Source organism: Pan paniscus, chromosome 19 (assembly GCF_029289425.2).
Source record: "Pan paniscus chromosome 19, NHGRI_mPanPan1-v2.0_pri, whole genome shotgun sequence".
Classification (NCBI taxonomy): Eukaryota; Metazoa; Chordata; class Mammalia; order Primates; family Hominidae; genus Pan; species Pan paniscus.
Genome location: NC_073268.2, coordinates 55904094 through 55931261, shown reverse-complemented (window position 1 = coordinate 55931261; position 27168 = coordinate 55904094). Strand labels below are relative to the sequence as shown.

Here is a 27168-nt window from a genome sequence, read left to right as displayed (position 1 = left end):
ACAGTCAATTATGATATGTTTGGTATGGTATATGTATTAATATGCTGTATTCTTACAATAAAGGAAGCTAGGGAAATAAACTTAAGAAAATCATAAGGCAGAAAAAATACGCTTACTGTTCATTAAATGCAAGTGGATCATTCTATAACTCTTCATCATAGTCTTCAAGTTGAGCAGGCTAAGGAGAAGGAGGAAGAGGAAGATTGGTCTTCGCTGTCTCAGGTGGTAGAGGTGGGAGAAAATCTGCTCATAAGTAGACCCCTGCAGTTCAAATCCGTGTTGTTCAAAGGCTAACTATATTACATAGTGATCTGTGTCACTAAAAAAAAGAAATTAGTTTCAAAACTGGAAACTCAGCAATACCTTTCTGGCACCATAAACAAATGGCAATAAGAACTGTGAAATGGCCAGGTGTGCTGCCCACACCTGCAGTCCCAGCAAGTTGGGAGGCCTAGGTGGGAGGATCGCTTGTGTCCGGAAGTTCCAGACCAGCCTGGGTGACATAGTGAGACCACATCTCTACAAAAACAAATACAAAATTAGCTGGGTGTTTTGGTGCACACCTGTAATCCCAGCTACTTGGGAGACTGAGATGGGAGGATCGCTTGAGCCTGGGAGTCAAGGCTGTAGTGAGCTGTGATCATGATCACAACCTGGATGACAGAGTGAGACCCTGTCTCAGAAAAAAACAAAAACAAAAACACAAACAAAACCCTGCCAAACATACCCAATGTGCACTAATACTAATGGGGAATTATTTTTTAAAGATACCTTCTGAGTGCAGAAGTCAGAAAAGCAATTCCTTGTTGAGAAGAACAGGTCATGTTACATACTTATAAACCAACAAGGTGTCACTATTATTGACTTTCCCCCAATTTGAAATCGAATGAGGTATATTTACTTCATTAGAACAAGATGTGTTTTTCTACCTGCTGGTTAATTGCTATGTTAACAGTAATTTTGTTAGAACAAGATATGCAGTTACCATTAGCCAAAAGATTATCATAATAAATATTCAAATAGCCCAACTCTAGGCTCAACAAATTACAATGAAAGTATAAAAATGTTTCACAATAACAAAAAATGCTTCTGTGCTTCTAAGATGTGATGCCTAATGCATTGGACTATCTGAACTGTAAGAGGACACCTTTAATTTAGTACATATTAATCAAAGAACTTCTCTAAGTTAGGTTTTGCACGTTATGGGAGACAAACATGAAATAGACATAGTTTTGGTCTTTGAGGTGCTCATAATAGAATAGAGCTTTCTCTATTTAATTTCTGTGTTTTTTTCAACAGAATTTTCAAGGAAATCATTTATTCATTTGTCCACTTAACAAATAATTATCAAATGTCTTTTAGTACTAAGCATTTTTTTTCTAATGTTACAGAATACAGACATTTAAAAATACTGTTGGGGCCAGCACAGTGGTGCATGCCTGTAATCTCACCACTTTGGGAGGCTGAGATGGGAGGATCACTTGAGCCCAGAAGTTCGAGACCAGCCCGGGCAACATGACAAGACCTCATCTCTACTAAATTTTTTTAAAAACAATAAAACATTAGCTGGGCATGGTGCCAGGTGCCTGTACTTCCAGCTACTTGGGAGGCTGAGGTGGGAGGATTGCTTGAGCCTGGGTGTTTGAGGCTACAGTGAGCTATGATCATGCCACTGCACTCGTGTCTGGGTAACAGAGTGAGACCCTGTCTCAAAAAAGAAAAAAAACAAACCAACAAAACCCAGGAGTTTGTTATTATCATTGTCACTTTAATTATTTGATGAATTATTTATTCAGTGCCTACTACTGTGTTAGATGCCCTCTGGAACCGTATAGTGATCATTTATTATGTTAAATATGTGCCAGACACTTTATGTGATGAGGAATGAAAGCTGTAAAAAAGTGGGTAAGATTTAAGGTAAGCATGAAGAGTGAGTAGAACTTTTCTAGGTAAAGAGGCAGAAGGATGATGTGGGCAGAAGATTGTGTGTTTGGCAGAAGGAGCAGCGAGTGCAAAAGTAAGATGCTTGAGTGAACTTTGCAGGGTTTATGAGCAGTTCAGTTTTGCCAGTGCAAAACATATGAGATGTGAATGGTTGGGAATGAAGTGAATACCTAAGGCAAGCTCATGACAGACTTTTTTTTGAGACAAAGTCTCACTCTGTCACCCAGGCTGGAGTGCAGTGGCGTGCTCTTGGCTCACTGCAACCTCCGCCTCCCAAGTTCAAGTGATTCTCGTGCCTCAACCTCCCAGGTAGCTGGGATTACAGGCGCGAGCCACCATGCCCAGCTGATTTTTGTATTTTCAGTAGAGACAGGGTTTCGGCACGTTTGACAGGCTGGTCTCAAACTCCTGACCTCAAGTGATCCACCCACCTCGGCCTCTCAAGTGCTGGGATTACAGACGTGAGCCACCACTCCCTGCCCAGACTTTTTAATACTATAGAAATGAGATCTCGGGTCGGGCATGGTGGCTTATGCCTATAATCCCAGCATTTTGGGAGGCCAAGGAGGGCAGATCACAAGGTCAGGAGATCGAGACCATCCTGGCCAACATGGTGAAACCTGCCTCTACTAAAAATACACATGAAAAATTAGCCGGACGTGGTGGAGCATGCCTATGGTCCCAGCTACTCAGGAGGCTGAGGCAGGAGAATCACTTGAACCTTGGAGGCAGAGGCTGCAGTGAGCCAAGATCGCACCACTGCACTCCAGCCTGGGTGACAGAGCAAGACTCTGTCTCAAAAAAAAAAAAAAAAAAAAGAAAAGAAAAAAGAAAGAAATGAGTAGAACTTTTCCTATAGGCCATGGGAAATTTACCAGGTGGAATGCTTTGGGCTGTAAGTACTAGATGACCTAACTAACAGTGGCTAAAACAGTAGGGACCAGAGTTGTTTTGATGGTTCAGTGATAACACGGTGTTTTGTTCATGTCTGTTTTCATGGCTGACTAATTAGCAACAGCTCCAAACATCGTGGTCTCACCGACAATATCTTTGCATGTTTCTTTTAGTTAGGGAGAAGACTCAGAAGGGTGCAGTTGACTTCCTGTAACATTTTATTGGCTGGGTCCTACCACCTGCTCATTCCTAAACCAGGCACTGGGGAAGCAAATGTAATTACTATGATGAGCTTAGAATAATCATTTCTTCTTTTGGAGTGGGGAGGGCTATTGGCATGATAAATATCCAGATAGATGCATGTTTCTCCAGCAAGACAGAACAGGGAATCGCTATTGGGTAGGGAGACAGCAATGTTTACTGTAGGGACTGGATAAATATCCAGATAGATGCATGTTTCTCCAGCAAGACAGAACAGGGAATCGCTATTGGGTAGGGAGACAGCAATGTTTACTGTAGCAATGTTTATTGGAGTGGGGAGTCACATGATTAGATTTGAGTATTAGGGCAATCTGGTTATGGTATAAAGCAGGGATTGGCAAGCATTTTCTGTACAGGGCTTTTTCATGTGGTCTGTCATTCCTACTCAACCCTACCATTGAAGTATGAAAACAGTCATAAAAAGGCAAGCAAATATACATGACTGAGCTCCGGTAAAACTTTATTTACAAAACTATAAGGCAGACTGGATTTGCTCCATGGCCTGTAGTTTGCTGACCCCTCATATGGAGAGCAGCTGGAAGATAACCACATAAAGAGACAGGGAAACAAAAGAAACATTTGCATTTATCAGAGCTATAGTTTCCTTGTGCTGTCCTCAGACTAGTGTCAGTCTGTTGTGAGGTTTTCACCCATCCATGGTGAAATCAGTAAGGTTAAGGAGCTCAGTTATTCATTTAAAAATGTTGGTCTTTTTCTTGGCATGATGCCTTTTTCATTTATTTTACTTAAACTTTATTTTTCATTTAAGAAATAACATTAATAGTTGTTTTTTCCCTATAAAAGCCACTACTTAAGAGCCCATGTTTAACTAGGAAATATAAGCATAAAATAAACGTGTCACAGTGGAAATATAAAGCAGATGCAGAAAAGAGGTACAGTTAATATGATTTAGTGACTGTTGAATGTAAAAAGATAGGGGATAGGGAGAAATCTCAGATGATTCTCAGGTTTCTGGCTTGTGCCCTAGCATTTAACCTGGACATGAGGGAGTAGGCAGTTTTCAGGTGTATAGAGGAGAGCAGCAGGTCAGCAGTCACGACTAACAGTTTTCTCTGCATTGCTGAGTTTACTGAAATGTCCATGTGGGATATTTTCAGTAGGTAATTGGATAAATTTTTATGGCTGGAGATGGAACTCTGAGGTTGGAGTTGCAGACTTGGAATAACTGAGGCAAAGTTGTAGATCTGAGTGAGCTTGTCCATGATGGGAAAGGTATAGAATGAGCAGAGGGCCAGTGACAGAACCCTGGGAATATCAGCATTTCCCAGAGAAATTAGGAAAGAAGCCTGAGCCGTGGCTAAAGAAAAAGAGGAGAGGAATCATAAAGTGATGTTGCAAAAAGTTACAAAGGTGAGAATTTCAAGGAGGGAGTATCAATTCTAACCACTAAGATTACTAAAAAGTAAAGTGAGTTAAGCTTTTAAAAGCCTTCAGTGGCACTGTCTTCTAAAGAACAATCATAGGGTTGTGGGGTTCGCTGTTTATGTGATCAGTACTTCTGATGTTCAAATGTGGAAGAATACACCTACCAAGATCCTACCTAACTTTTGTAACTGCAGCAGCTCCCTGTACAGGATCAGGGAAAATGGTCAAGACTGGTGAGTTAATGTACCACCATTTTCCTAGAATTGTCTAAACCTAAGGTCATATGTGAGGAAAAGTGTAGTCTTTCTTACCTGCTTTTTTGTGGAAATGCTTGTTTGGTACTCAAGTCCTTGATAGGCTCTTCTGAATGCATTCCCAAACAAACATCTGACAGCAACAACTGGAAGCCACCACCAGATGCAAGTATATATCCTTCCTCTGACATGGAATCATAATACAGCCATGTTGTGACACAATTTCAGGTTTTGATTAGAAATAGTTTACAGGCCAGCAGTTTAGACAAACTGACATTTTAAAAATATTTTATTGCAGGAAACTAATATAATGTCCTGGAGAAAAATATAAAGCGAAATGCTGAATATAGCAGTTCTCAGTACTTGGGGTTTTGGTCACATCAGGAGAAAAGTCAGTGCCTGACTCCTTTTGTTAGTGCAGTTCCCTTTTCATTTACCCTCTTGTGATATTTCTGCTTTTACTGCTTCCTTTTGAATTCCATTCCTAAAGAAAATACTATTAGAACACATTTCAAATGCACTTCTTTATATCTGCACCACAATGACACAATGATGGTCTGCCAAGATTTTAAGTGTCTTCTGGGTTGTCAAATACAAATTGTTTTATCTGACATAGTTTAAATGTGAAGTGCTTTTCTGGTATTACATTTCTTCAGAAATTGGTAATCTGTGATTTAACAAGAATATGTGGTCAATTGGATTACCACACTTTTAACCATCTATACATAAGATGTCTCTTCTCCCGGCCAGATAAGTTAAAAGTCCTGTTGATCCTTACTAATCAGTTCCACTATTTGCAGGGTTTTTCTGGACTTTTGTTGTTGTTGTTGTTGAGACGGAGTCTCGCTCTTCCACCCAGGCGGGACTGCAGTGGCGCTATCTCGGCTCACTGCAAGCTCCGCCTCCCGGGTTCACGCCATTCTCCTGCCTCAGCCTCCTGAGTAGCTGGGATTACAGGCGCCCGCCACTGCGCCCGGCTAAATTTTTGTATTTTTAGTAGGGACGGGGTTTCACCGTGTTAGCCAGGATGGTCTCGATCTCCTGACCTCGTGATCCACCCGCCTCGGCCTCCCAGAGTGCTGGGATTACAGGAGTGAGCCGCCGCGCCCGGCCTGGACTTTTTTTTTGAACGGGTGTGATTATAGCACACTGCAGCTTTAGTTCCTAGCCTCAAGCAATCGTTCTGCCTCAGCCTCCTGAGTAGGTGGAACAACAGATGTGTGCTACTGCACCTGGCCTGCTGCACAATTATTATAAAAAATGAATTAAATCCTACCTAGTGGGAGAAAATTGACTGTGATCTTATAATTTTTTGTTCCAGAAACTTTTATACTGTAGAATATATTGTCAGTCATTAAGATTTTCTATTTTTAATTGGGTTAAAATAGGATTGTTGCTTTTTAAAATTACTTTCTGACATCATTGTTTCATGCATTTTTAATGCCTTTAGTCCAGTGGATATAGCAGTACAGGAATCTCCAAGGCAAATGTCAAAAAATAAAAAATAAGCAGATTAGGGAAAGGTATTCTGTGAAATTACCTTCTGATTGTAGTCACATTAACACATCAACTTAAACAATAAAAAATTGTATAATGCAATTGTATCAGGGGTTCCCAAGACCCCCTTCACTGAGGTTTGGTAATTCACTGAGAAGGACTCACAGGACTCAGCAGATAGTCATACTTGGGGCTTTGATTTATCACATTTAATACAGCAAAAGGACACAAAGCAACATTCGAGAAAGGAAAAGGTGCATGTGTCAAAGTCTGGAGGAAGCCAGGCACAAGCTACAGGAGTCATCTCCTGTGTAGCTAGCAGGATATGCTTAATTCCCCCAGCCTCAAATTTTGACGACACATGTGCAATGTTGTCTGCCTTACCAGAGTTTCATTAGAGGCTCTGCACCCATGTTTTCGATGGAGGCTAGTCACATAGGCAACCTCCCCTCTCCCTCACATGTAACAAAACTCTAGACTCCCAGGAGGAAATTAATTGTTCATAGTAAACCACATTTGCACAAACAGTTTAGGCACAGTGAGCCACTCCCTTCTTCTAAGTTAGGGAATGCTGGGAACCCTCCCAAATTCAAGGTCCCAAACACCAGCCAAGGACTAGCCTTGCAAGCAAGCCTTTCTAAGGATGGGTGTCTCATGCCTGCTATATGAAATCTTTGCTGCCCAGCAGCTATGCCCCTGAGTAAATTTTTGGTGTTATCTTAAAATTTTATATAATATAATAGCAAATAATATGATAGACCATAACATGGTACTGGTTTCAGTTGCATCATTCATATTAAATAGCAAGGCTGCTTACAGTTTTGACATTTGGTGAATACTTAACAGGTATTGGTACATAAGTTACTATGGCAATATTAAGTAATTATAATCTGTCCTTCTTATCTGATTAACCTTTCAGTAAAATTGTGGGATAAAGTAGGCATAATAAGTTCTGATTTAAAATTAGAATAAAAATTGTCTTTCATTTTATTTTCATGGATGGACCAGTTTTGATTCATATTGTACTAGATCCCTGTTTACAATTATGAAATAAGATCAGATATTCAATCATTTTTGTGAATTTTTTTTGCCTAAGTATACAATTAAAATTAATTGCTTTATGTGTTTTTATATGCTTCAATTTGGGAGATAGTACTCATATTCTGTTACCTTGATCTTTAGTGATTTGCAATTTTCAAGGTGACTCTGTCTTTTTATAATTTAGGGTAATAGCAAGTTCAGTGAGTATGTGCTTTAAAATTAATAATATTATTTTCTGAGCAGCTTTAGATTCACAGCAAAATTGAGAAGGTACAGAGATTTTCCATATTCCCCATGACCCCTGACATATGAATAGCCTCCCTCATTATCAGTACCCCCCATCGGAGTTCATCAGAGTTACAGTTGAGGAATCTACCTTGACAGACACATCACCCCCAAGGTCCACAGTCTACGTTAGGGTTCACTCTTGGTGTTGTACATTCTACGGTGTTGGACAAATGTGTGATGGCATGTATATACCCTTGTAGTATCACAGACAAAATAGTTTCACTGCCCTAAATATCCTCTGTCCTCCACTGTTTCGTCTCTTCCTCTCCACTGGTTTCTGGCAACCATTGGTCTTTTTGGTGTCTCAGTAGTTTTGCTTTTTCCAGACTAGTCATATAGTTGGAATAAAACAGTGGTGGATATCTTTTTGAATATTTAAACACTAAAGTTCCATAGTAATTTGATTCTGTCATTTTAGATGTTCTTTGTCCTTGCGTTTGTTTTCCTCATGTTGTGTTCATCAGAACAGGATCTGATGGCATATGATTTGACGTGCTGAGAAAGCGTGATCTCTGTAGACGTTTGCCACGTAACAGGGAGGGTGGGGAAAAATGGCATCATGCAGTATTCCACAGCACTAACTGGACCATTGTGCTCTAGGAGATGGGTCCAGATAGACTCTAGCGATGGGACGGGATAATCTCAAGAGCTGGACTTTATAAAACTAGAATCACAAAGTCTTGCATACTTACCTTGCACTTAAAAAGAAGATCAGGCAGTGAACACTACAGGTGAATAAATATGTTCCTCTCTGGTTCTCTTCCTTTTAGGGATGAGCTTGAAAACAGTCTATATTATTAGAATATGGCTCATCTACAACTAAATGCTCTGTCATAGGAAATGCCAGTGTTTTTCTTTACAATAAATGAAAAATAATTTTGTTTTCACCAGAGAGAGTAACAACTGTTGGCACATTCTGGCAGGTTGAGTGAGCTGATAGTTCTGTTCATATATATTTTTCATACCAGGTAGTATTCCCTGGCAACCTGCCACCACTGTGGCAGTGTTTCTTCTTAAGCTTCTCACTGAATGAACGGTGTGGCTCAGAGTGAATAAGCTCTTTAAGGGAGTGATCTTTCCAGTGGTTCTGTCCATAGGAGGTAAAATGGGAGGTGAATTTGAGCCTTGTTTGTGCTAGGGAAAATAGCTAGAACTCAGTAAACATTGCCAGCATCTGCCCCAGAAGAGGATTAGTGAGAGTGAGTACACTGATCTCCCTTGAGCTCTTCTCCACTGGCAGCTGAAAAGTCTTTGCAAAGATCCTTGTCCCTGGTCTCTTCCCTATGTTTTGCCACATAACACAGCACAGCACCCATAGACCTACACAACAAAATATACAGTTTTCCCCCCTTATCCATGGGGGTTATGTTCCAAGACCCCCAGTGAATGCCTGGAACTGTGGATAGTACTGAACCCTAGATATGCAGTGTCAGGATAGAAGGAAGAGGATAAGAGTAAAAGGGGGAATAAAGAATGTGGAAGGCAGAGAGTACAGAGAGTAAATGAAGGGAAAAGAAGCAAGTGGATATGATGGAGGGTGGTAAAATGAGATAATACTTCAAAAGAAGAGTGGGGTATTAGAAAGGTGGAAAGAATATAAGGTGAACGTGCAGCACCAAAACTTATCAGATAAGACAAACTTTACTTGCCAATATGTTAGTTGTGCTTTAAGTTTAATTATTTCATCATAGTGTGGCTATACTGATGATTTTAAGCCAGTCAGATATTCTGGTCAGCAAATCATGTGTGTGTGTGTTTTGATTATCAAAAACAAAGAAAGCAATTAATTACCCTTAATAACTATATGGTGGACACAGTCTTTTAAAACATTGATTCTGAAACTTTTTGGCCTGGGGTTCGTTTTATATGATTAAATATTATTGCCTAGAGGTAACCAACACCCTGAATTAAGAATTTATTATGTCCATTCCCTTTTAAAACATTTCATTACATATGTGTATGGTCATAAATAATATGTAGAATTTGTTTTCATGTCCTAAAATTGTATATAAATTGTTTTACACTCTACATATTTTGCAACTTTCTTTTGTCTGGTCACATTACATTTTTGAGGTCAGTCCTTATTGACACAGGAAGCTCTGGTTTTCTATCAAATGACTGGATCTCAAACTCTCTTCATAATGATAAATAAATAATTAAAATAAAGAAAAATTATTGCAAATTCCAAAGAGCTTTTATTTAAGTCGGTTGTGTCTTTTGATATTTACTATTTTAGAAATAAAAACTAAAATATTTTTAAAACAAGCATGCGGCCGGGCGTGGTGACTCACGCCTGTAATGCCAGCACTTTGGGAGGCCGAGGCGGGCGGATCACGAGGTCAGGAGATCGAGACCATCCTGGCTAACACGGTGAAACCCCGTCTCTACTAAAAATACAAAAAATTAGCCGGGCGTTGTGGAGGGCGCCGGTAGTCCCAGCTACTCGGGAGGCTGAGGCAGAGAATGGCGTGAACCCGGCAGGCGGAGCTTGCAGTGAGCCGGGATCGCGCCACTGCACTCCAGGCTGGGTGACAGAGTGAGACTCCATCTCAAAAAACAAACAAATGAACAAAAAAAACCAAGCACGCACAGCCATACATTCCAATAGCCTTTAGACCCATTCACCATTAGAGCTATGATGTTATGACACACCATGTCTATGAAAAGCTCCACTGTACACGTGAAACAGAATGAGAGTGAAAATGGCAAATAACATTTTGTGTTATTTGACGTCTTGGCCCCTCATCTGGATCTTGAACTCCAGGGATTCTCAGATCATAATTGAGAGTCAACATTTTAAACCATATATGTGGTTGTGGATAAATGCACCCTTTATGATGAAATGGACTTTAAAGTTTCATTTATGTGTTTTTGGCTTTTTTCTTTCACTTGTCTTAAAAAATTTAAATCTCAGGCTGGGCACGGTGGCTCACACCTGTAATCCCAGCACTTTGGGAGGCCAAGGCAGGCGGATCATGAGGTCAGGAGATTGAGACCATTCTGGCTAACGCGGTGAAACCCCGTCTCTACTAAAAATAAAAAAAAATTAGCCGGGCGTAGTGGCAGGCGCCTGTAGCCCCAGCTACTCAGGAGGCTGAGGCAGGAGAATGGCGTGAACCCGGGAGGTGGAGCTTGCAGTGAGCCGAGATTGCGCCATTGCACTCCAGCCTGGGTGACAGAGCGAGACTCCGTCTCAAAAAATAAAAAAAAAAATTTAAATCCCAACAATTTTGTTTATATAGTAAAAAGGAAAATATTTTTGTTATGTATTCCTTTCCTGTCTCGTGGCACTGTGTGCTATTTGGATCTAGTGTGGTCCTAGACTAATCCTGTTCTCACATGGGAACAGTTAGAGCCCTTACGGCTCTTATTTTGCAAATAAATGTATGAAGTTTATCCAAGTGTTTGAAAGGAAATTCTGAAGATAGTGGTGCATTGAGGAAAGACCATCTCATTGTAATTAAAATAGTTTTAAAAGTATATTTATTATGAGTTTTTGTAAATCCTGTGTGTCTACAATACATACATACAATGCTGTCATGTATATTTAAGCTTAAAATGGTTAGACATAAATTCTGTTTTAAAAAATGTATATCCACGAAGAATCTTAATGGAAAGCAAAATATGTAATAGAGACTGCTGAGTGAATAAAAGTAAGTAATAGTAAACAGTAAAAATGTAGAAAAGTGAGAGATGATAGTTAATTAAACTTACCTGAATGAATTGTAAGCATAGGACATGTAAAATATAATAAGCCTGAATGCATAGTGTGTTGTGGGAGAGAGCAGGATGTGGGACTGTTTCTGTGAAGAAAGCATGTATACAAGTTAGTCAAATTATTGTGTTATTTACATCCTAAAAATGAAAACTTCATTTTCGGATTTTTCAGATTGGCATCCTACTAATTTGACCCTTAGTGATGAGACTTGTCAGAGATCCAAGAATCTGAAAGTTGATGATAAATGTCCATCTGTATCACCATCAATGCCTGAAAATCAGTCAGCAGCCAAAGAACTGGGACAGATGAACTTAACAGAACGAGAAAAGATGGACACTGGAGTTGTACTTCTCTCAGGGAATGATACTCTCCATGACCTGTGCCAATCACAGCTACCAGAAAACAAAGAGAGCGAAGAAGGTAACAAAGAAGCATAGAGAATTCAGTCCTAGAGTGCCTCTGCTTGGCTGCATAGAGCTATAGTTCTGACTTAAAAAAACTTTTTCTGGTAAAATGTGCTTTGTGTTTACTCACCTTTTGCACTGAACAGAATACCTTTTGGCAGGATATTTGTGTTCTTCCTTTAACCAAAGCAACATCTAGATAACAGAGAATTAGGGGAAAGCATGATTTTCTTTAGGAAGTAGGATTATATTTAGAATATAGGGACTAAGTATGTTTAGGGACTAACATAGGATTATATTTAGGATAACTTAGTAGAGACCTAAAGATTGCTGACTCAAACACAATGTGGTTTCTTTGCTTTATTTTTACAGCTCTGAATTCACAGCTGTTAGTTATAACTATATGCACTATAATTTAAAAGACACCTTCCCACACCTGTAATCTCAGCACTTTAGGAGGCCGAGGTGGGTGGATCACGAGGTCAGTAGTTCGAGACCAGCCTGGCCAATATGGTGAAACCCCATCTCTACTAAAAATACAAAAAAAACTAGCCGGGCATGGTGGTGAACGCCTGTAGTCCCAGCTACTCAGGAGGCTGAAGCAGGAGAATCGCTGGAACCCAGAAGGTGGAGGTTGCAGTGAGCCGAGATTGCGCCACTGCACTCCAACCTGGGCAATAGAGGAAGACTCTGTCTCAAAAAACAAAAACAAAAACAAAAAAACACCTTCCAAAAGCAAATATTAAGTGACTTCCTATCGTTTCTATGACTTTGTGTATTATAGAATTGACTTTCCAAGTCAGTAATTAATGAGACTTATTGAGAATTTGCTGCATAGTATCTCCTTGGCTGTGTCCACATGAGCTACCACCTTGCGTTAATAAATGTGTTCGCTAGGGATGTTGGTTTTGGCATTGACAGTGTTCTATCACCAATGCAAATAAGACCAGGGACCACTCTTGAGAACATTAATGTCCAAGCATCTTAAAATTATACGTAAGGCTTTCATAATGTGACTTCTGCTCAGCTCTCCATCTTTAGCCCTTTCCCCCGTGTGCCCTTTCTCTGGCCTTACTGAACTGCTGGTCCTGTCCTGCTGACCCATCCTTCGATTGCAGGCAAACACATATACTCTTTCAGGCCTCTTTCTGCCTTTTGTTGCTGCCTGTCATGCTCTCACTCTTTCCTGTCCCCTACCCCTTCTAATTAGGCTAGCCTCACTCTTTAAGCCTCAGCTCGGGCAGGATCTCTAGAAAAGTCATCTCTGACATGCTTTCTTTTCACTCTTTAAATCCTAGTGCCTAGCACATAGCAAGACTCAATACATAATTGCTGAGTAAAATAGATAATGACTCTTTGTACAAGGATGATTTTCAAGATTGTTCCCTACAGTCAAGGAGCAAAGGGAATAGACATGTAAAGCAATAATTGACAGTTCGGGTGGTGAAGATGCAGTAGAAAAATCAGTAAAGTTCTAGGGCAGCCCTAAGGAAGGAGATACCTAGATACCTGTTTACCTGGGGAAAGATGAGGATGAGGGTCAACTTCACCTAGCAGTCTGTTTTTTATTTTATGTATTTTATTTATTTATTTTTAGCAGTCTGTTTTAAAAGATGAAAATATTAATACATTTGTCAGAATAATACAGGGAACCATTTCAGATGTTAGGAAGAGGTTGTACACCAATAAAGGTGTCCACAGTCATTTTGGAAATCATTAATAAGGTACTATTATGAAGTGGAGAACAGTATGCAGCATTGCCTGATAATATTGCTACTGCATTCCAAAATTTTGTTTTGTTTGTGATGGCTTTGTTCATTGATGTTGGGTGGATGAATCTGTGAGTGAATCTTCAACATGATTGTATTTCTTTAACCTGGTGGCATCTAGTGTCTCCCAGAAAGTGGTTTGTTGAAGTTTTGGAGAATTAGAAGTATTTCTTAAAGAAGTAAGTATTCCACTAAAGATCAAGCTTCATTTAAACTCTCAATTTATGAAATAAAATGAAATGTAATTTAAAATCTATTTTTATAAAGACTATGTCTTTTATCTAACTGTTCTAAGTAGTTTAACTGAACGTTTGGATTTTGCAGCAGAACAAGACTCGGAGCTGACATCAGAGGAAGAGCAAGAAAGACTTAAAGGATGCGAAAATAAGCAGCCACAGGTGTGGAAACATTTAAACTAAAATCTAAATTTCTGGTTTAATACTCTTTTCTTTGCTTTAATAATATAAGCTAGCCCAAATGAAATTACCTCTCAGACTAGCCTTTGAGAATCAATAGATCCTTACTTAATATTTAATTTTAAATACATTTAAACTAGTTATAAAACACAATATTGTTAGAATCTATCATAACTTATAGTTAATCTTTACCCTTGGAGTAGAGGCAAACATTCCAGAATTTTGTTTGCTCTTCCATTCTTACAATATCCTTACGGGATAAAGAAGGTAATATCAATTATTGACTTATATTATTAAGCAACAGAAATTATGAACAACTTAACAGTGATGGCCACTGAGTTGGATTCATGGTATAAGAGTAATCATGGCCAGTGGCTCAAATTTTGCAGTTTTATATTGCCAGTTACTAATGCCTAGGTTAAAGATGTGGCCTTTCATTGACTTCACGGTCTACATTCAGTGAGAGTGGGGTTATGAAATCAACCCAGCTGCCTATTAAGGGAATCATACCTTGCAGAATGGGATCTTTGGTGTTAGGGTACAAACAATAACTTTCTAACTTTTTAGATGCAGAAACTTAGTAAGAATTATCTTTAAAGTTTTAGTTAGTGTTATTAGGGGACCGTAGTATATATTAGAACTGAACTGAAGAAGATAGTCTAGATATATAACCCTATGATGTTACAGTATATAATTTGAATTAAAACTTAAGAATTTGCTTTTCTTTCTGATTGGTGTTGATTCAGGCTCCTAATAATTTGAAGATTGCCTACCCTCCAGTTAGTAATCTATAGAACTTACATGTAGTAATATATAGTACTTACATGTAGTAATATGTAGTACTTACATGTACTGTAGGGGCTCACTTTTCAAGTGAGGAAGCCTTTGTAACACTAGAAATCATCTGCTAATTCATTTTTGGTAGATTTAACACATAATGAATTAAGTTTATTCCAAACAAACAGTGACAAAGTTAAGTTTGCTGGTTCATATTTTTCTCCTCCTTTCAGCTAAGACAATTTTTTTTTAACTTCTTAGTTACAAGCCAGTGATTTGGGAGTAGCTAAACCTAGATGAAGAAGTTTAACAGTTAAATTTTCATTTTAATTATTTGTGAATTTTTCCTTGTTCATACCTGTTATTTAAGGACAAAGCTATTTTTAAAACATGTAGCCCAACAGAGAAGACACCCAAGAAACAAAACAAGCAAATTAATCTTCCACTTTTGCATCTGCAGAAAACGTCTCAAGAACCAGAAATGGCTAAGGATTGTGATAGAGAGGATATACCTATATATCCAGTACTTCCTCATGTGCAAAAATCTGAGGAAATGTGGATTGAACAAGGCAAATTAGAGTGGAAAAACCAATTAAAACTCATCATAAATGAGTTAAAGCAGAGGTTTGGTGAAATTTATGAAAAATACAAAATTCCGGCTTGTCCTGAGGAAGAGCCACTACTTGATAACTCTACAAGAGGAACAGATGTGAAGGATATTCCCTTTAATTTGACAAATAACATACCTGGTTGTGAGGAAGAAGATGCATCTGAAATATCTGTCTCAGTGGTATTCGAGACATTTCCTGAACAAAAAGAACCCAGTCGCAAAAATATCATCCATCCATGCTATCATCCATACCCTGGGTCCCAGGAACATGTTTGCCAGTCATCTTCTAAGCTTCATTTACACGAAAATAAATTAGACTGCGACAATGATAACAAACCAGGCATTGGACATATTTTTAGTACAGATAAGAACTTTCATAATGATGCAAGCACTAAGAAAGCAAGGAACCCAGAAGTGGTTACGGTTGAAATGAAAGAAGACCAAGAGTTTGATTTGCAAATGACAAAAAATATGAACCAAAATAGTGACAGTGGCAGTACAAATAACTATAAAAGCCTGAAACCTAAATTGGAAAATCTGAGTTCTTTACCACCAGATTCTGACAGAACATCAGAAGTATAGCTACATGAAGAATTACAGCAAGACATGCAAAAGTTTAAGAATGAGGTCAACACATTAGAAGAAGAGTTCCTGGCTTTAAAGAAAGAAAATGTTCAACTTCATAAAGAGGTAGAGTTTTACTTGCTGCCACTCTTTGTTTTTTCTCTCAATTATCTGGTCCATTCTGATTTTCCACTTAGGAAAAGCGTATGAAAAGCATACAGTTTGGTTATCTAAATCTGTAATTGTGTGTAGAAACAGATGATTTCTAAGTAATAGGAGTTTAGGAAAACTTTCTCATAATCTTTGTTTCTTAATTGACCTAAGTCTCTCTGTCAGTCTTCCAAGTGGCATATGGATTGTGAAACTCATGTAGCCATACATCATGTGACCTTCAGAACCAGGAGAGGCGTCAAGAAAATCGCTAAAGGAAATGTGATGAGCTTGAGGGCTTTTTCCTTTTACCAACTTAAAGATGAGTTGTGTCTAACAATAAGATGGGAATACAGTAGAAAGGAAGCAATGACTAAGAAGAGATATAAAAATGTATCTAGCAGGCGTGGTGGCAAACACCTGTAGTCTCAGCTACTAGGGAGCCTAAGGCAGGAGGATCATTTGAGGCCAGGCATTCTGGGCCATAGTGTGCTATGCCGATCACGTGTTCACACTAAGTTCGGCATCAATATGGTGACCTCCTGGGAGCGGGGCACCACCAGATTTGCTAAGGAAGGGTGAACCAGCCCAGGTCGGAAATGGAGCAGGTCATAAGTAACTCCTGTGCTGATCAGTAGTGGGATCGTGCCTGTGAATAGCTACTGCATTCCAGCCTGGGCAACATAGTGAGACCTCATCTCTTACCAAAAAAAGAAAAGAAAAGAAAAAAAAAGTATCCAGCCCTGAGAGCTGCAGCAAATATTCCTGGCCAATGAATCTGTTTATTGTGCTTTTCAGGTTTTTCTGTTTAACTCAAACTGTTGGAACTTAGAATTGCATCATGACCACTTTAAATATTTTTCAGCAACAAGTATATACACTTTAATATATTTGTTAATATAACTACTCTCCACTGTTTCTGTTGAATCAGACCTTTATGTTATGTTGCTTAATAAAGTACAGTAAGTTTTGGCATATATATTTTTTCCATGTAAGTAGCATAAATGCTCAGCCAAACACTTAGTATATGATGCCAAAGTAGAAAGCTGAGTCTTCTACATTGATTAGGGCAGGCCTCCCACCCTCCGCAAAGGCATTAAATTATTTTACCCAAGTCACACTTTTAACCTATCTGATTAATTTGCCGAATTTGTCTGATTCAGCATTATGGAATTGTACTGTCTCTTTTGGTGCCACAAAATGCTAGGTAATGGCACTTTAGGGGCTTTGGATCAATCATTTTAATCTTTTTTGACTTTAGCCCAGTTATCAATAGAGAGTGAGCTAAAGTAGATTCTTATACTGTATATCCTCCAGCTATAAACTTTTATGGCTATTGAATGTGAAATTTGGGAAGCATCTCATTTCCAGAATTCCACCCTAGCTCAGCAGTTTCACTCTGCTTTTTGTGTTGTGGCAGACTTGTATTTCAGTAAGCACCTTCACCTTTTTGATATCTCAGGATTCAAATGAAAAAAAACCAAAAAAACAAAAGACAGAAGTTAGTGGGGAAAAGAATAGCTTAGTGCAGAAAAGGGAAAGCTTCCTTTCTTTTCCTGAAACCCCACAGTGTTGTATCCTCTCAATCTGGCTGTTTAATATGAAAGTCAAGTGGCAAAGACAGAAGAAGACACGCTTTGTGTCTTTACCTTCTTATTTCCATTTGTGCCAGTCAAATGAGGTAAAAATTCATAATACATAGTGAAGGGTGGTTGGGAATAAAAGCACAAAATTAAGAAGGGCCCTGCTTGAAATTTTGGAAAATTCTGTCTCATTCATTGAAACAGAAATGAAGCTGACTTTACAAAAATGTTGATGATAAAATTATAATAATTATAATTATATGATGATAGTTCCAGATGTGACAAAATTAAAGTAAGCACCAAATATTTTAATGACTAAAATTATAATTAAACTGAGTCAAGTGATGATGAAATCAATGCAAACAGAAAAAAGTTCTTTGTATTGAATAAAGCAATAACAATCATCCTGAACATCAAACTCTCACTCAAGGTTGAAGAAGAAATGGAGAAGCACAGAAGTAATAGCACAGAATTATCAGGAACCCTAACTGATGGTACTACTGTTGGCAATGATGATGATGGACTAAATCAGCAGATTCCTAGGAAGGAAAATGGAGAGCATGACAGGTAAGCCTATAGCAGCGTTTAACAGGAGACAATTGGTCAAGCGTGGTGGTTCACGCCTGTAATCCAGCAATTTGGGAGGCCAAGGCGGGTGAATCACCTGAGGTCAGGAGTTCAAGACCAGCCTGACCAACATGGATAAACCCCATCTCTACTAAAAATACAAAATTAGCCAGGTGTAGTGGTGCATGCCTGTAATCCCAGTTACTCAGGAGGCGGAGGCAAGAGAATCGTTTGAACCTGGGAGGCGGGGGTTGTGGTGAGCCGTGATCATGCCATTGCACTCGAGCCCGGGCAACAAGAGTAAAACTCCATTTCAAAAAAAAAAAAAAAAAGCAAAAACAGAAACAAAAACAAAAAACAGGAGACAATTATGTGCTATGAAATGAATCCTAATTTGGGCTAATATTCATGATGAACAGATTTTATACTTTTACTAGGATATTCAGCCTTCCTTGGTTATCAGAAAAATGCAAACTAACAATGAGACACCATGTTTTCCAATCATATTGATATTTTATTTAAAAAATAGGAAGTATTGGCAAATGTGAAGAAAAAGGCGTTTTCATACACTTGTTAAATGAAATTGATGAATCCTTTTTGCAGGGTAATTTAGTAGCATGTATCAAAATTTCAAATATGTCACTTCTTTAACCTAACAACTTCACTTTTGGGACAAGATCCTACAGGAAAATATGACTTGTGTAAACACATATACATATGTGTTAAGGACATTGATTACATGTAGTATGTAACATACAATAGGCTAATAGGTTAAATATATATAATGTTAAGTATATATGATATATTTATGTTAAGGATATTTATATGTGTTACGTATATACTTATGTATAAGGATATTTATTATAGCATTGTAATATCAAGAAGTTGGAGATAGTCTAAATCCTTAGCAATAAGGAAATAGTACAATTGTCATACCCAGAAAATAATGTAGCATGCACTCATTTTAATAAAAGAAGTTGTTAGACCAGGAGTGTACTGATTATTTCACAATTAAAGTCTACTTAAAGCCTTTAGTTTGATGACACATCTTAAGCCAGTTTTGTTGGAATTCTCGTAATATCTGCTGAGTTACAAAAGGAAGCTAGCTACATGCTACATTGACACTGTACCTTGTTAGCAACAGAATTCTAGTTATTAAATTTTTGTTTTTTGCTGTCCATGTGTGAGTGCTGAAATACCAGATCCTCAAATTAATCTGAATATTGCCAAGGGATTGCACATAGGGATTCATGTTCCGTGTCAGCTTTTCAATGTACTGGGTAAAACTTACTAAAATACAACAGAGGATCTTAGCTCTACTGAACCAAGAATTGGACAGCTCTTTTTGTAAAGAGCCAGTTAGTAAATATTTTAGGCCTTGTGAATTATAAAGGGCATAAGTGTGGCTGCATTTCAAGGAAATTTCCTTATGAAACAGGCAGTGGGCTGGATTTGCTCCACAAGCACCAATTTGTTGATCCTTGTGCTAAAACCCAGGTGCTGTTATGCAGTGAATCCTTTTTTTAAAGGTACCCTACATGCATGCCATTATCCTTTCTTTTAAGAGATAATGTATTTCAGTAGGAAACACACCATATTTTTCAACAGTAGCTTCATATAATTTAGACAAATTTGATTTATAAAATAAGATTATTTTCTGCACTTGTCCCCTTTTATTCTTGTTATAGAATTCCGTATTTTGACTATTACTTTGTATATTTGATGAGTATAAAATATTCTAGAGTTAGATGATTTTTATCAAGCAAGAAATACTTCTCCTGAAACTTTTAGTCTTCCTTGGTCTTTATGTATAAGCATGAGCAAAATGATAATCAGCTTATATAATCTAGAAATGTTCAAGAGGTCTTTTGGTTTTATAAGTTAATGAATTTTTATTTAATACCTTCATCTGGCATTTCAAAAATGCCATATAGATATGATTTAAAAAAAAACTTTTAAAGGGTAAAAATATAGTATATAGTTATATAAGAATTGAAAAATACAGCTAAACGAGAAGAAAATTAGATCATCTACAGTCATGCCCCTAGGTATGCTGGCCTTGAAAGAATGGTTTATACTCATGGATTCAGATTTCTTGTCCATTCACTCTTGAGCTGATACCAGTAATTTTCACTCCCACCACTCTTCCAAGATTGTTGTTCTCAAGTTTACCATTGATTTGTAAATCTAGACATTGTTTCTTAGACCTCATTTTATTTAACCTGTCAGCAATATTGGACCCAATGGAAAACTCTCTCCTCCATAACAGTGTCTTCACTTGGCTTTCAGGATCTCACTCACCTGGCTTTTCTTCCTGCCTTTCCAGTCCATCTGTCATAGTCTGTTTTGCTTTCTTCTCGTATCCCACCTTTTACACATTGATATGTCCCAGGACTGATATATCCCAGGACTCAGTCCTCAATCTTCTTTCTCATGACTTTTACTACCTTGTGTGTGCTAATGATTTCCAAATGTGTGTCTCCAGCCTAGATCTCTCTCCTTAATTCCAGACTTCTATACCAACCTGCCTACTTGACATCTCTGTTTGATTGGTCACGAACTGTTGGGTATCACAAACTTACCAGGTCCAAGATTGGGGTACCGATATTCTTTCTCATACCTACCCCTCACATGGTCTTTCCTACTTGCATTAATGGCAACTCTTGCAGTTGCTCTGCTAGAAACTAAGGTGTCGTCATTGACTCCCCTCTCTCTCTGACACCTCACATCTAATCTGTCAGCAGATCTTGTCAGGAGTACCTGAAGAATATATCCAGAAGCCAGTCATATCTTCCATTTCCAAGCCACCACCATCTGCTCTCTAGATGCATGTAATAGACTGTTAATTGGTCTGTTTTTTTTTTTTTTTGAAGAAACCTCTTTTCATTAATCCTTAACTCAGTGGCCATACTTAAAACATAAGTCAGATGATGTCATTCTTCTGCTCAGATCCATCTGATTGCCTCCCATTTCACTCTGAGTATGTGTCAGGGTTCCTCCTCATACCTAGAAGGCAACACACAATATGCCCTGTTCTCTCTCTCACTTAAACTTCTGTTTCTTATGCCCTTTGCTGTGCTTCAGCTACACTAAACTTCTTGCTCTTCGTTATCTATCACAGTTGCTTAAACACCCCAAGCACACCTCTGTACTGGGCAGTTCCCTGTGTCTGGGATGCCTTTTCCTCAGATAGCCTCCTGGCTTTCTTTTTCCATTCCTTCAGTTCTTTACTTAAAAGCCCCTTTCTCAATAAGGACTTTTCTGGCCATCCTAGAATTCCCACTATCCCTCCTCTCAAACCTGTAAACATTTCATTTTCCTGCTTTAGTTTTTCTCCTTTAACACTGTATATTTTGCCTAATCTATCTATGGTTATTGTGTTTATTTCACTCCCATGAGTAGGATGTTTGTGTGCCTAGAAAAGGGCCTAGCTTGCAATAAGTAGCTACTCAATAAATATTTATTAAATGAGCAACTGAAGTTTACCCTTTGGTGTATTGTTTTAAACATTAGATTGATTCTCAGGTAAAAAAAAAAAAAGAAAAGAAAAAGAAAGATTTCACATGGGTTCATTCTACCACTTTTGCCTGGAAATTATATGCGTTTTTGGATTTTTTGGCTCTTTGTAATAAGCTACATTCTTTGTATTAATAGTTTTCCATTTAGAGAGAAAAGCTCAATATTGTGGTTACTCACTATTTATTCTTTTACTAATAATCATGATAGTTTTACTTATGATAAAATGGATCAAAGGAATTACATAGTTCATTGGTAATTTATAAAGAAAATTAAAATATAAGGGTGGTAAATTTAATGGACTTAAAATTGTTTCCAATTGATTATGAACCTTCAGTATTTGAAGTTAAAAGACCAAGTTGGAATGTGTTGCTTTCTATAAGAGAGCTATGCTCATCAGGCACTCTGTATTCTGACAGAGCAGCTGTTGATCTTACATAGGGTTGCGGGAGGAGCGGACTTGAAGCATTGGCAGACTCTCAGCGGCATAAGAGGGTTAACATCATCTGGAGAAACATGGCTATCTGAGTGAGGCTGCTGTGGGTTGGTTAACACTCTCAGGCTTGTGGATTGGAGCGAGTTTGTGTTTAATTGGCTGTCTTTCCAAAGCAAGTGGCGCACATTGATATTGGTTGGTGAGAGAGGCCAATGGTCACTGATGATTGACTGCATTTACAACTGGCTGTGGGTGGTTGCTTGTTACAAATGTAGCTACTAAGTTTGAGACAACTTTAAACTGCAGTTTTCTGTTTAAAAGTTGCCTTCCATCAACTATGTTTAAAATGAAAATGATTTCATATTCCAGAACTATAGACTTAATTTGGAAGTGTGGGTCAAGAGGAATTGTTTAATAATTGCTCTCAGGAAGATCTCTTTTTTTGATGCTTAGTCTTAACCAGAAGAATTCACTACATAGTTAAAAAACAAGCAAACAAACAAACAAAAAGCAATTATTAATTTTGTTTCAGTTTTTAGTATTTTCAGAGACGTCTGCTAAACTCCTAATCTCCAGTGGGAAATGTTTGTCTCTTTGTTAATGTATGTAGTTATATGATAGTGATATTCTTTTTTTATTCCTTAATCTTTTTTTGTTCACTTTCTCTTCCATGCAATGATAGTGATATAATGTGTGTTTACTTCATAAAAAAGTAATTACAGTTTTCTGCTGGCAAATCCAGCTTTTTATATTAAGACTAAGTACTAGACTAAATATGTGGGAAATTTACCAAATTATTTTATTTTCAAACAAACATATAACTAATGAGAATATTGCTATTTTTGAACAATATATAATGACATTTAGGAATTTTAACACTAAGATTTTTTTCTTCCCGAGACATTTCCTTGATTTCTTTCATGTAATATGTGCCTGTTATTTTTAAAACTTGGTTTAATCTGTTTAAACATTATTATATTTAAAAACAAAACCCAAAACATAGCACAGATCTAAATATGAGTTTCATGTGTGAGAGTCATTGCCTGTGTGCAGTGGATTCCAGCTGGTTTTTTTGTTTTTTTTTTTTTGAGACGCAGTCTCGCTCTGTCGCCCAGGCTGGAGTGCAGTGGCGCCATCTCAGCTCACTGCAAGCTCCGCCTCCTGGGTTCCCGCCATTCTCCTGCCTCAGCCTCCCGAGTAGCTGGGACTACAGGCACCCGCCACCGCACCCGGCTAATTTTTTTGTATTTTTAGTAGAGACGGGGTTTCACCGTGGTCTCGATCTCCTGACCTCATGATCCGCCCGCCTCGGCCTCCCAAAGTGCTGGGATTACAGGCGTGAGCCACCGCGCCCGGCCAGCTGTTTTTTTTCTTTTCTTTTCTTTTCTTTTTTCTTTGTGACAGAGTCTCACTCTGTCACCAGGCTGGAGTGCAGTGGCAATCTCAGCTCACTGCAACCTCCAGCTCCTGGGTTCAAGCGATTCTTCTGCCTCAGCCTCCCGAATAGCTGGGACTACAGGTGCGCCACCATGCCCAGCTAATTTTTGTATTTTTAGTAGAGATGGGTTTCACCATGTTGGCCAGGATGGTCTTGATCTATTGACCTCATGATCCGCCCGCCTCAGCCTCCCAAAGTGCTGGGATTACAGGTGTGAGCCACCGCACCCAGCCGACTCCAGCTTTTTAGTGTGGCATTCATCTTCCATTCTTACTTTCTTTGTGTTTTACACTTTTCCTTTCAAGTTCCTAGGAAACACCCAGACTCCATGGGACTAATCTTTGTGCTGTCATTCCATTCTCCAAGTGGAGTAGTTTTCTCTATTTTTTCCCTGGTGAGCTCCTCTTATATTTTGCCTCTTCTGTAACGCCTTCCTTGTGCTAAAATATAACTTTCCATATATCAACTCTGAAACTACACATTGTATCATAATTGCATATTACCTGGTTTTTGAGGCAGGAAATATATATTTCTTTATATGTTGTTGATAATTCATAACTGTGTTTTTTGAATTAATGAGTTGAGATGGGGAAGAGTTGGAATTTTACAAAATTTTTTTTATTTGTTAGTAGAATTATTATAAAACATTGGCTTTTTGTAGATTTTTTAAAGTTGTGGTTCTGCATTACACATGAAGGAAGTAAAGAAAAATGAAAATAAAAAATGTACCTCAAAATAATCTCTGATTACGCCAGTGTTTGAGAAGGCTAATTTAGTAACTTGTGGTCTGCTACAAGGAGATGATGACAGCAGTTTAAGTGAAATAGATGAGGTTGAAAGAAGTTAAAATGTATAAGTTCTTTATTTCTCTGAGAAGGAATATTCCCAGTGGTTACTTTTTCTGGAAATAGGAAATAGTGTAGTCTGCCAAAGCTAGAGAATACTCAACTATATCAATGCTGAAAGACTGATTATGATGAGGGCTGGTAACTTTGACAAGGAGCAGTTTGAATAAATAATTACTGTGGAATCCTGACTGTAGTGGATAAGCATAGATACCCCTTGAGGGAACCGTTATTGGGAAAGGCAACAGAGAAATGAGTGATAACTGAAGAAGAATGTGGGATTCAAGGGAATTTTCTTTCTTTTTTATTTCAAAATAGAAGCTTTTAGAGTGTGTTTGTATGCTTCTGGGAATGATAGGGACAAGGATAACATGTTTATGAGATTTAATTTTGTATCTCTAAGTGTTTGAAAGCTCGATTCATTATCTTTTGTAGGTTTTTAGCAAACTAATTGTCCTTAAAGTGTTTATTCACGTAGAGTTTTATGGTAAGAGTTTGTTCCTTCAGCATTGGTTCAGAAATATAACATATTAGCATAACTGAACCTGTGAATGGTGACCTAAAATTTAAACTATCATATGCAGATTGTTTTTAATTGTGAAATAATAAACATGCAAACACTTAGGCCATACTGAATAGAATTTAAACATCCCTGATGAATAGGTATGATCTGCTGAGGTACTCTAAAATGTCAGGAGTATCAACTTTATAGTTGTTTAGATTCTGGGGAGAAGGGGAGGGTTTTGTTTAAGTACTTTAGAAAAGCTAACTGTTGACAATCTATCAGATTATTACTTCTGGATTATAAAGTGTTTTTTTCTTTTTTTTTTTTTTTTTTTTTTTTTTTTTGAGACAGAGTCTTGCTCTTTCACCCAGGGTAGAGTGCACTAGCACAATCTTAGCTCACTGCAACCTCCACTTCCCAGGTTCAAGCGATTCTCCTGTCTCAGCCTCCTGAGTAGCTGGGATTACAGGCGCCCGCCACCGTGCCCAGCTAATTTTTGTATTTTTAGTAGAGACGGGGTTTCATCATCTTGGGAAAGCTGGTCTTGAACTCCTGACCTCGTGATCCATCCACCTCGGCCTCCCAAAGTGCTGAGATTACAGGCGTGAGCCACTGCACCTGGCCTATAAAGTTTTTTTAAAAAATATTTAATCAAGTTGACCTACAATGGATTATAAAGTTCTGAAGTATCAAAACCATGTTTCCCTGGACCAACATTGCCATCAGCATGTATTGTGTGCTCAATGAGTATTTATTTGTTGAACGCGTGAATGAATGGGTGAATACATGAATGAATACCTGTTGATGGATTTCATTAAAAATACTTTTTAGTTTTTTGAAAGTAGGTTTCTAAACTTGCCTCTGTATAAAGTTTTTTTATTAGAAAAAAATTGCAAGATTCTGACATTATTTATAGTTGTAGTCAGAAATGGAATGACAATGTGGGTTCATCTGCTATCATCTCTCTTTAAAACACTTGAAAATAAATGTTACCTTCACAGCATATCATGAAGCACATGTTTTTGAGGCAGAATTCTTGGGTTTGAGTTCTGGGTCTGCTACTGACCAGCTGTATGGGCTGAGGACAGTCACTTGGCCCTTCTGTGCCTATTTTCTTTCTTTATAAAATTCTTAATATGTTACTGACCTCACAGAATTGTTATGAGGATTATATGAGTTTGACACATGGACAGTGCTCAGAATGATGCACAGTACCTGCATAGTAAGTCCAGAAAAAGCTTACTAATATCATCATTAAAAAAGGGTTTCCCTTATATAAGAATGTGAGTAATATTTTCCAAATAGGTTTTAGTGCCTGTAAAAGCTTGTTTTTATTGAAAAGGACAACAATGAGAAGACCCTGGTATATTTATTTTTATCACGTAATGCAGGTAACATGTTTTTTTCTTTTGGTTTTACTATGAGAAATCTTGACCTAAATTTAATTCTTTGTAATTATATTAGTAGTAGTAAATTTCTTTATCCCTTAATGTTGCTGTTTCTGTTTATAGTTTAATGTCCGTTGTAGAAAATTACTGCATTTTACATTACCTGTAAAAAAATTACCTATACACTTGATGAATAGAAGTAACACAAATGCAGACATTTTATATGATAAAACAGTAGTGTTAGATATTCTTTGTATTTTACATCTTTGCTATTTTTCTAAAAGGAATTGTTTTTTTTTTTTCAGGCCTGCAGATAAAACATCTAATGAAAAGAACGAGGTATTGTAAAAAAGGAAATGATCTAAAATATTGTTTTTAAAAAACAAGTTCTAAAAGGTAAAAATGAAAAAACAACATGTTTTGTTGTAAGGCTGTTTGCTTAGAAAAAGTGATGAAGAAACAGTAACCGTTGATAATGGTACCTTTTAAGAACAATCTGTTGCTTTAAGAAGTACCTGTGTTTTTGCTCATACAAAAAAAATGGAGAAATACCGCTTCTGTACCTTTAGTATATGCTATAAATCTTTTGAGGACATTTTGAAACAGTATTATTTATCTTATAGGTCAAAAACCAAATATATCCTGAGGCTGACTTTGCTGACTCAATGGAGCCATCTGAAATAGCCTCAGAGGATTGTGAATTGTCTCACTCTGTTTATGAGAATTTTATGTTGCTGATTGAACAACTTAGAATGGAGTATAAAGGTAGGACCACTGCATAAATGCAAGGCCTTTTGATGTATCCTGCAGTAATGTGTGTATACATTGCTGAGAACTGACGTGTGATAGTGAAGCTCATCTCAGAAATACGCTCAGTGTTAAAATAGAGAACTAACTTATACTGTACACCAAAGAGC

General features: G+C 37.8%; 1 protein-coding gene across 1 annotated transcript in view; it reads left to right on the top strand.

Moving 5' to 3' along the window:
- CCDC144A (coiled-coil domain containing 144A) overlaps positions 1 to 27168 on the top strand; it is an 88760-nt gene that overhangs the window by 4654 nt on the left and 56938 nt on the right. Inside the window, 6 exon segments of the mRNA XM_055101233.3 lie at positions 11455 to 11703; positions 13781 to 13854; positions 15110 to 15949; positions 17987 to 18123; positions 26557 to 26590; positions 26875 to 27016. Of these exon segments, the coding sequence (XP_054957208.2) occupies positions 11455 to 11703; positions 13781 to 13854; positions 15110 to 15949; positions 17987 to 18123; positions 26557 to 26590; positions 26875 to 27016 (1476 nt within the window).